We start from the raw sequence: 11171 nt of genomic DNA on the forward strand, positions 1-11171 counted from the left end.
CACGAGTTCAAAGCACATTTAATCGCATTACAAGTTTGCATTTACAAGTCAGAGCGTCGCCATTGTTCAATTCTTATCTCGTCCGTGCAGCGTCATCGTGAATTCAGCACCGTGAAGCCCCTTTCAAGCCTGGCGAATGACAAAACTCATGCTCGCTTCCGCGCTAACGCCCGCCGTTGTCTTGACCTTTTTTTTTTTTTTTTTTTGTCATCGCCGTCGCCTTGTCCAAAAAGTGGTCAACACAGCGGCTTGCAATGCTTCATGTTTTGGGCGCAGGTGCGGCCCAGGTTGGCGCCCTCCAGCAGCAGGTCGGACAGTCGGTCCAGGCCCAGGCAGGTGGTGAGGGGGCTGATCAGGCCGTAGAGACCCCCCAGGGTGATGCCGATGGGCCAGCCCAAGCACAGCAGCAGCACCAGCCACACCAGGCACCAAAAACACGAGGCGACGTTTGCCATCCTGCTCGGGAACAAACAAACAACACAGTTTAGGTATCCCTTTCAAAAGCTTCGATTGAGACTCCTCAAAAATGATTAGCAAAACACAGTTGAGGCAATTGTCAAAAAAAAAAAAATCCCAAAATGGCTACTTAGAACCAAAATGGCTGACCTGACCATACCTTACTATAAGAAACATGTGCACCAAATTCTGGATCTGTCGAACTGCTGTCTTTTGAAGCCTAGAATTTGAAATTAATTTAACCTGGTAGTCGTCCAAAATGGATGCTTAAAACCAAAATGGCTGACTTCCTGTCCAAGTTCAGCCATAGGTCCTTGAGACTTTTTCATGCGCATGCTTTGATAAACATGATGTACACCAAATTCTGTTTCGATCCATAAAACGGGTGTCGAAAGCTTTATTTTTTTAATTTTTCAAACTTTTGTGCCCTGGAATTTGCCCCTAACCAAAATGGCTGAAGTTGAGCTCCCCTGCTTAATAGTAGATGAGCTGGCATCACTTATCAACACTCAACTCCTGTTTGAAGACGGCTTGTTCTCCTCAAACTAATTCTCCGTGCAAAGTTATTCTGCAGTGTTGTTGTAATTTTCTATCCAAGACAACATCGTGGAAAATGTGGTCAAAAGTAACTTCCCCTCAGGCTTTAAGAAGAAAAAAAGAAAAAACAAAGTGGTGAGCGTAGAAGTGATGAATCTTTTATCCCCAGTAATGAAGTACAATTTATTTCCAAATTAAATCTCAAGAATTTTGTTCAAAGTAGTTAAGCGTTTGTGCTGAAACATTAAGGTAGCATTGTAAGTACAAAATATTTTATTTTCTGCAGATTTTAATTTTCTTGATTTCTTATATTTTCAGTCACATATAAGGCATAGAAGTATACATATATTTTCCATAAAATACTGCTAAGGGGTAAATACATTTTGTGAGGAAAAGGAGCAATTAAGTTCTAATCTTCAAATTAAAAACCTCAAGAAAAATATTTTTAGAATTGAAAAGTCTGAATATTGTATTCAAACAATACACTGATGCAAAACGCCCCCCCCCCCCCCCCAAATAGAAAAGGTAATACAGTATTATGAAAAGCCATCATGTATTGGATATGAGATCATAGAATGATAGAATAACACATAAAATATGTTTATTTTATTAAACAATAAATAAAAAAGTCATACTTTTCAAAAATACTGTAATGCACAAGTTAAATCTGGTTTTAAAAAAAAGTACTAAAATGCAGTACTTGAGCAAAGTTTTAATATTACAAGAATAACGTCTCATCTCATGTATTTATTACTACTTTCTAGTGAGGCCTACAAAGGAAACAACGTCTTCTTGGCATCAGCGTATGCAATGTGTCATTTCCTGTTGTGAAAAGTTGCCAACTGGCTTCCATGTTGAACAAGCAAGTGTAGTAGCTGTGCTGTGCGCGTGCGCGTGTGTCTCCTGCCATTTTTGGTGTAACATGCCTGTTGTTATGCATTCAATAAATCAAGCCTTCATCCTACACAGTTAGCGGACGCTATTGCCAACGGTCAGTTTCGTTCTATATTATATATCTTATATATTATCTATATTTTTCATTTTCTAAAAGCTTCTTTATATATCATTCATTCATCATCATCATTCAACCACAGACTATATGATGAAAAGTATGAAACGTACAGTAAATATGAATCTTTACTCTAATCTTAATCTTTAATCTATTTAGCCGCCATTAAAGAAAGACAAAATACCGTCCACATCATTGCAAATGTAACTAAACTAACTCCAAAGTTATTTTCAGTTAAATTACTTTAAGGTAAAATCACAAACATTTTCTGCATATTTGACATCTTTAAGCAACTTCTTTTTCGAAGCCTTCCTGTCAAACGTAATTAAATCCTCCTCGTAATCAGTCAAACCTCAACACTTGCTGCAGCACTTTCGCCACAAACGTCGTTCGGAGGCGAGCGCTTTGCAAAAAAAAAAAAAGTAGCAATGAACCCAATCAATACCTGACGCGGGACAAGATAAGACATGTTCACCTTCAGCCGAAGCAGCAGCAGATTCGTCTTTTCTGCTCGTCGGTTCCCTCGCCGCTCGCGTCCCGCAGAATCTAATGAAATAATTGAGCCCGATGTCGAGGTGGTTAGTTAGTGCCAGGAGGGCAAAGACGCAACAAGTCCTAGTAAAAGGCCAGGAGGAGGATGTTACACAATGACCTTGTTCATGTGACTACACATTAGGACTGCAGTCATGGGATTGACAATTTTTTTTCTTCATGAAAGGAAAAAAAAAAAAAAGTTGTAGTTTTCCAATAAGCATTTTCCATTCTTAAATGCTGTCATGGAAAATGGCAAAACGAAATAATAAAGTAATTACATTTAAAATGAGAAATAATTTTATGTCAACGTAAAAGTCTAAATTGTATTTTACAAAAAGGTAAAAAAATAAAAATAAAATAAAGGTAAGCTGTTCTGTGTAGTAAAAAGTATGAATTATTATTTTAAGTAACATAACGAGAGAAAAGTAATTTCACCCAAAAACACAACACAAAAAAAAACCTGCACAGGAATAAAAATTAAAAAAAGGATGTTTTTCAGGGAAGAATACCCATTAACAATAATATCATTATGAATATATAACTTAAAATTTAAGTTTTATTCAACTGGAAACATGAAATTAAGAAAAATCATTCATAAAAAATAGAAGTAAAAATAGTGAAAAGTATAATAAAGGTGTTGGAATTTTATGAGGAAGTCAAAATAGTTCATGTAGCCTCTAGACTAAATATTGCGAGAAAAAAAAAGATTATCAAAAAAAGCAGCACAAAATTAGGAAGTCAATTTATAAAACGTTAAATATTGTGGATGACAAATACGAGATGTCATTATTTTATGAAAAAGCATAATGCATAAACATTACGCAGTCCAAACTACTAATTACACTGCACCTAAATATAGAAAAATATTTAATCAATTCAATTCAAAGTGTACCTCAATTTTTTTTAGCAAAACTTGTTTTTTCAAAAACAAACATCTGTTAATGATGAAATGCAAATGTAATTAACCTGAAGGTTAAACACAACTAAACTGCATTTTTGGCTCTACTGGCCAAACTTCTGACATCGTTGTGATTGTGCGGGTGTCCCTAATAATGTGCCCATTGAATAAATAAAAAACATTTAGAATTCATACTCATTTATTTATCAAAAAATGACTTTAAAAAACAAAACAAAAAAGGGGCGTGTCATGATGTTTAACCATAGTAGGAAATAACTTCTGCTCTCAAGTAGTCAGTCCTAAATGAGCGTCCTCCATTATTGTTCTTGCTTGTCTCCGCCCTTTTGCTGCTCCTCATTCTCTTCATCGCTGTCGCTGTCCCGTCCGGGGTGCTCGGGCATCTTGGCCGCTTCCTGCTTTACTTCCCGCTCACTGGCGTCCGCATCAGACCCTTGCTTGATGTTGTCGCCCTCCGCCGCCGTTACCTCCTCTCCGCCATCTTGGCTCTCAGTCTCCATGGGGCTTTGCTCCGGGGCCGCCGCCTCTTCCTCCTTCTTGTCGGCTGCCGAGTTCTCAGCTGACTTGGCCTGCAGTGGAGGCTTGGCTAATTGCTGCTGCTGCTGTTAGAGGGAGAGCGACAGCTGAAATTTCAACCGCTAAATGGTTTTAAATGTTGTACTTTGAATGATGTGAAGCGCGTCGAGATAACCTGTATGAAGTCGCTTTGCCCAAAGGATGTACTGTAATTGTCTAAATCTCACTAGAATATAGTAGACTATGCAGAATGCAATTGCACTGCACATACAGAAAAAAAAGCCTTTTAGATCGCACAAAAAAAAAAATCATAACGCGTGATGTGACTGAAGACCTCTTGTTCAGCAAACGTCATGCTTTTTTTTTTTTTTGCAACACATTCCAAAAGAAGGTGGGGTCTGACAAAGGGTATTTGTTTAAAAAAAATGCCTCTAAAGTCACGCAAAACAAAAAAAATAAAAAAATAAACCTTCGTTCAGCATGCATTCAGAGAGTTACTGTGATTTTTCACTGGCTTGTTCCAAGAATGAAATCAGACTAAAAAAAAAAAAAGGGGGGGGGGGGGGTTGATTTCGGATTTGGAATTAAACGACACGAGTTTAAACGAGCGTTTGTCTTATGTTGAGTTAAGTCAGCGCACTCCAATAGGGGAATATTTCTTTCGGTCCTTTAAAGGTTCCATTGTATTTTGGAAATGCACAACACCAAAATTCATTCTTGTATTATCCAACAAATTCAAGCGTCAAACAAAGCGCGGCATTAACTCCTAAGTGGCGTTCGTTACCTGCCGGTACTTGTGCGAGGTCTCCATCATGTGCATGTACATGTTGTACACCAGGTTGGTCATCTCAGGCATGTTTTGGACCACCTGGTCCGGCCGGTCCGATGCATCTCTCTGAAAACGTCGAAACCCGTCAACAGTTAAACAGCGACACATTGGAGGAAAAAAAAAACTATAACAAAAAAAATAAAGCAATGGAGAATGCCTTTAAACGAGGGAGGCGTTTATTTGTAAGGATTAGCAATTTTTAGTTTTAGATGATCTCATCAGTTAAGTCTTTAATGTCCATGAGTAAATAATAGCATATAATTAGTTGCTGTTTTTTCCTGGGGTAAATTGAGGCGCCTGTTTGAGGGAGGCGTTAATTTTTTTCTCATTGGCATAGAAGTTTACTCGAATGACTTGAACACTTTGAATGATCGTGTGTGAGCAAAACATTTTATGAACTTACTGTGCTGTTAGTTTCAACAATTCTCTTTTCCTGAGTTTAAAAAGAGGAATGTGTTTATTTGAGAGAGGCATTTTTTGGGGGTTAGAAACTGAGTCCAAATGGCCTCAACAGATAACTTTTAAATGTCTGGTTGTCGAGATAATTAGCTAACTGTTTTTTTTCCTGATAGGGAAAAGGGAGGTGCCTATTTAAGGGAGGCATTTATTTTCTTCATTATCAAAGGGGTTCCAATTTACTCAACAGTTGACTCTCAACAACCATGTGAGCAAATGCATCTATGAAGAGATCTCCTTGTTTTTCATTATTTTACTCGTGTGGAAACGCGTCTATTTGAGGGAGGTGTTTATTTTTTCCCCCGTTAGCGAAGGGGTTCCAATGGACTCAACGGTCAACTCTTTCATGGCATGTGTGAACAATAGCTTCTAGGAACCAAGCTAATTACAGTTACCCGTTTTCTTTTTCCTAATGAGGAAAATGGAGGCATTCTTTTTTTTTTTACATCTACTCGAGATGCTCTTCACAGGACAGTGACAACATGCATGCGTCTACACGGAGACTTGAATTGTTTCCTATGACAGCTCACTGCAGTGCGGCAGACAACACGAGACTTCTAATTTGCGTTTGCGCGTGGTGAGGTTGGGTGGGGGCAAGACTGAGCGCTTAAGCGGGGGCCGCATGTGTGTGCCCAAAAGAGCCGTCCCTCCCGGGGGGGTTGCGGGTGGGGGGGGGGGGGGCAGCCAACACTCTCCAGTCACAGGAAGTGTCAGGCACCCCGAGCGTATTTTGGACACGCACACCAACACACGCTAGCGGGCCAGACGTGTTGAAACAGACGACCGGTGCGATGGGCTTTCGGGGGCTCGTCGGGGTTTGCCGTCTGACCTTCGGCGGGGTAGAGTGAGGGTTAATTATAGCCCGGGTCCCAACTTTCCTAAGCGCGCTGAATGCTGTTAACTGATCGGGGGAGTTGGAAGTAAGACTTAAAAGAACGCACCGGGAAGACTGACTGAATTAGCATATAGAGGCGAGGCTACATAAGCGAGAAGTGAAGCCACCGGCGGCCATCTTGCGTTGCCACTCGCTCAGCACACAGAACTTGAATACACTGATCTCACTGCTGTTTAACGAAAGTTAAGTTCAATCATTCCATCATTTCCATCCATCCATCCGACGTACCGGCTGCTCCTGGCTGTAGTACTCGTGCGGCCGGATGTGCAGCTGCAGGGGGCGCTCTGTCAGCTGGTTGAAGGCGGGCGTCAGCTCAAAGCAGTTCTGGAACAGCGCCACCCGGGCGAAGATGTACAGGCCCAGCCGCGCTCGCGACATGGCCACCACCAATCGTCTCACATCCCTGAGAAGAGCGCAGGAGTGTGAATGAGGAAAAGCAATTGTTGCCGTCACGCAGACGGAGGAATGCATCTCATTATTTCAATGCGTGAAGCCGCAAAGGCTGTGAAAGGCCCGCCTTTACGAGCCGTCTTATCAGAGTGGGCAGCGTTGACACCTTTTCCTGCCGTCTTAAACTAAAAGGGGGATTAGGCGCGAGTGAAGGAATTCTTCGGGGGATCACAAGGCACATGTCGAGCCTGCAGATCTTCCAGTGTCCAATGGAAGAATATGCAACTTGAAATCTTGTGAGATTTGCAACATTTGGAAATATTCGGACAGTGATTCTATTAGCACATAAACATGACTAAAAATTAACGGAGATAATTAACATGAATGAATTGTCTGACATTTGATGTTTCCATCAGCGGTATTAACTAAAAACGACATCAACTTTTCCACAAAATATGTTGAGGGGTGACGCAAAGAAGAATCCATCAAAATTTCAGTACAGATCTGGCATTTTTGTTCACGTTGGTTAATGAAAATGCAAATTTTTTTGACATTGTTGCTTTGATATTTTGGATTTTGTGTTTACTGTATATACGATACTCGTTTTTTTTACATACTAACATAAGGACAATCACGTCTCAATTTACTGACTCGGGCGCTTCAGAACTACAAACTTCCTGTTCCCGTGACTTTTTCCATCCACTGAATTTTGTGTCAATTGCTGAGAACTGGTACAAATACCGTACATCCATTTTCAATCAGGACAGATGCTAATAAAAAATTGCTTGAGTTTTCTGGGCATGTCGAAATGTATAGCAAGTTGCTTGCTGCTCTTCTAAATGAGGATTACGGCGCCTTTAGGCCCTTGGGAGTGACATTTTAGTCATTTTTAAGCATTGGGGGAGCTTAATGGAGCAACTTAAATGAGGCCCATTAACAATCTCATTTTGTGCTTGTAGGATGTCTGAACATTTGGAAGCTCTAGCGGTTATTCTCGGGCCAGTTTTTGCTTTGATGGAGAGGAGTCTGGCAGGCTGTCATGTTTTTGTAAACAAAATGTGCAATATGTCCATCTGATTAAGAGGATTAATGTCTTCCGGGTGCTTGGTTGAGTTGAAGATGCAGTTCATGTGAAGCCAAATGAGGGGGACCGACAAAACTCCACGGAGACAAAGTACAACACCCTTGACCAATGAGGACCGAGAGATGAGAGGAGATGAGCCAATCAGGACGCACGGTAGCCTGTGGACATGGCACGGACCAAGGGACGCCCACCTGGGCAGCGCTGTGTGACACGCCAGGGCACTCTGTGTGCGTGTGTGTCCAAGTCAGAGTGTGTCTGCATCCCTGTCAAATTGTGTGTGTCTGTGTGCCGGAATCCCCCCCCCCCCCCCCAATGAAAGCAAAGGGTTGGCTTGTCATATGGTCGGCTGTACCTCCTTTGGTTGTCACGGCAGCAGTTTGCCAGGAGGAGAGAGTTGGGGGGGAAAAAAGCAGGGTGGAAAATTTTTAGACTGGACTCAGCGGCATGTCGGGGTTGAGGTAAAAAAAACAAAAAAAACATGACATGGCAAGAATGTGGAAATAGTCGTTTGGCATGATCCTGTGAGCCGGCAAACCAAGAAAGGAACAAAGTTACCAAAACACCAATCGCAATGCAGCAGCTCGCTGCCAAGCATCCAGCAAGGCGGGGGTTAAATTGTAAAGGTGTCACAACCAGTGGGAGGCAAGAACAAGCAAATGATTCGAGAGAAGAGCCAGTTCAGCCAACTCAGTGTGTTTATCCTGCAGCCCTCGACATTCTTTGTTGTTTCCTTGCTTACATTGGGAATGGAGATTTAAGAGTTTCCCCGCAGCAGCGGCGGCGGCGGCAGCGAGTGGAGGCATGTATTTAACTGCAAAAAGAGGATGACTTATTGTCTCGCTTGCTTCTTTTTGCTGACAGTGCAATGTGAGCGTGGGTGAAAAACGTGCAGGTCGGACAGCATACTCCAGCCTGAGGCCAGCCAAGTATTGTTGGCTTCACTCGCAATTATCTGCTCCTACAACGCGAGACCGTGTGGCGGCTGAGGAGTGACGGGAGAGCGGGTCTGTGCAGGGAAGGCAGCCACGGGAAAGGAGATGAAAAAGTGAACAACGCAAAAATGAAACGAGAGGACAAAGAATGACGGCTCCTCTTAATGATTGTTACAAGTTGGAGCTTCGCAAGTTTTTTTTGGTCTCGAGTACGCGTTCGACTCAATTGGCAGAGAATAGCCTCTCTCGCCAGTCAGCTCCAAACGTGCTGCTTGCTAAACTATATCTAAGTGAATGGGGGGAAAAAACGGAACTGCTGCAATGCTGTATTTTGTTTTTCAATGTTGTTTTCTTAACATTGTGATTTGCTGATTAGTTTAGAAGTTACTTTAAGGAAAGACATTAACGACAGCGCCATTTCGATTTTTGGCTAGTGACTTGAACGGGGAAAAAAACGAACAAAAACAAAACAAAAACATTATACTCTGCAGTTTCATCTGGAGCTTCAATCAAAAATGTAATGGGTGGCTCATTATATCTCTCCAATTAAAGACAATTCGATATATATATCGATACATGGAGCGTGATACGATTGAAGGGCGGTAGATCTTAAAATATAATGAATCTATTTGGTCTGGTTAAATGAAAACCAATTAACGATTCAAGTCAGTTTATCGTTACACCCCTAGTTCTTTAGCTTTGTGGAAATCGCACAAGTACTTTCAGTGTAAATTTGCGAACAAGTAAACCAACGGTGGGGATGAAACAAGACCAACAACCAACCAACTACCCAACCAAGGAACTAATGAACCGACTAACAAAGGACCTAACCAACCGAGGACAGAACTAGATAATTAACCAACCAAACAACCACAAACAAGCCAACAAAGGAAGTAATTAACTAACCAACAAACAAACTAACTAACTAACTCACAAACTACCCAACAAAGGTATTACTTAACCAACAAATGAAGGAAATGACTAATCAAAGAGGGAACTAGCTAACCATTGAAGCAATCAAGCAGCCAACAAACAAACTAGCATCATAGCATTATCTCTCTCTGTACTTTGAAGAGGTAATTCATCAGAATTGATAAAAATGAAAAGCAAAACAAGTCTTCAGATGCTGAGCATAAAGTTGTGAATACCTGAGATGTCCCACGGCTTTTGTTCGGACCAGCGACAGGATGATGTAGTCGTTCTGCTGACCCTGGAACCTGTCGACAGTCGTCACCTGTAAACACACACACACGCCATAGCGCCGCGTTATTGCTGAGCACTCTGCCCTAATAAAAGCGCTTGAGCTGATTCCCTATGCAAAGTAAATGAGAGTGCATTTGAGCTCAGCGGTGGGATTTAGCTTGAGGGGGGGAAAAAAATCCTTCACGGAAGATACAAGAAGGTGTCTGCGTTTGTGTGGGCGTTATCACCATATGACACACCGTCGTCTCTAAGACGGCTTACGGGGGCATTTGCCGCCACTTTGCCTCTTACCTGGACCCCTGAGACTCAGGAGGGAGCCGGGGATGCTACAGGATCAGAGATTAGTTGCTTCTTTTTTTTTTTTATACAGGAGCAGTGAAAAACGTGGTGGCAAAAAAGGGGCGACTCGAGTCAGCCAATTTCGTTCGACACGGTGGTAATCCCGTCACGCCGAAGAGTGTGCACCGAGGATACTTGGATATCTTACATATAAGGAGGCTGCGCAACAACATTCTGAAATCTAGGAAATGAAAGCACACATACTGTATACTGATACATTGGGAAGATGAGTACTTATTTATTTATTTTTAACTCTTGGGCCTTGTGCTAGCCACAAATTTAGCCATCCATCAAAATTTTACGTAAGTTAAATTTGAAGTTTTGGTGTAGGCTAAACAAATTAATATGTATTAACTAACTGAAAACCTACCAAAACAGGTACTACCTAAATAACCAATCAATAAAACAGTAATTAGCTAACCAACAAACTAAGTAGCTTACCCAGTAGCCAGCCAACCAACCGAGACATGAACTCACTAAATTACCAACCTACAAGCAAACCAACCAACAAAGCAACTAGCTAACCAACCAACAAATTAACCAAACAACCAGTGTGACCAGAGGTGTTAGCCACCAGCTAGCAAAAAAAAAGTAATTAGCTAACCAACAAACTAAAGTAGCTTAACCAGTAGCCAACCAACCAACCTACTAGAAAACCAACCAACAAATTAACCAAACAACCGGTGTGACCAGAGGTGTTAGCCACCAGCTAGCTCACAGGCTAACAGGCTTCCGAATGCTGACACTTCAAAGTTAACGTTTATTCAGTTAAACACCTGAGGAGGGCAGAGTGGTTAAAGTGGATCAAATGGGACAATGGACAGTACGGAGAAACCAAAAAGGCTCACAAGTACAGCAAGCACAACGTTGACGCCACAAGCTAAAGCCAGCATGAGTGGAGCGACAGTGCTAACGCGATAGCGGACCCGTATTATTTAGGTCTCTTGTTGCTGTGCGGAACAGGTGCAGCACCAGAGGCAACAATACTACAGCTACAGTTGGGGGATGGCATGCGCGCTCTTAGAAGTAACATCATCCAAGTAGGTTACAAACGACACAATCCTGCCATTCCAAT

The 11171-nt window shown here is 41.8% G+C and overlaps 1 protein-coding gene and 1 long non-coding RNA gene across 3 annotated transcripts in view; both read right to left on the minus strand.

Moving 5' to 3' along the window:
- Positions 1-2672, minus strand: LOC147162752 (uncharacterized). Its single transcript, XR_015097120.1, has 2 exons — positions 2478-2672; positions 1-456 (listed from the first exon to the last, which is right to left on the minus strand). It is a non-coding gene; the product is annotated as an uncharacterized LOC147162752 (long non-coding RNA).
- Positions 2673-3615: 943 nt separating this feature from the next.
- Positions 3616-11171, minus strand: part of aqr (aquarius intron-binding spliceosomal factor) — a 45455-nt gene continuing 37899 nt past the window's right edge. Inside the window, exons 33-36 of one of the 2 annotated variants that reach the window (XM_086095292.1) lie at positions 9703-9788; positions 6377-6551; positions 4753-4863; positions 3616-4051 (exon numbers count right to left, since the gene is read on the minus strand). In XM_086095292.1, the coding sequence (XP_085951418.1) occupies positions 3752-4051; positions 4753-4863; positions 6377-6551; positions 9703-9788 (672 nt within the window). In that variant the 3' untranslated portion in view covers positions 3616-3751. Of the gene's footprint in view, positions 4055-4752; positions 4864-6376; positions 6552-9702; positions 9789-11171 lie in introns of both variants that reach the window. The other variant, XM_086095291.1, reaches the window with a different exon arrangement.

The sequence above is a fragment of the Leptonotus elevatus genome, chromosome 14 (assembly GCF_054856555.1).
Source record: "Leptonotus elevatus isolate MCC_2025b chromosome 14, RoL_Lele_1.0, whole genome shotgun sequence".
NCBI lineage: Eukaryota > Metazoa > Chordata > Actinopteri > Syngnathiformes > Syngnathidae > Leptonotus > Leptonotus elevatus.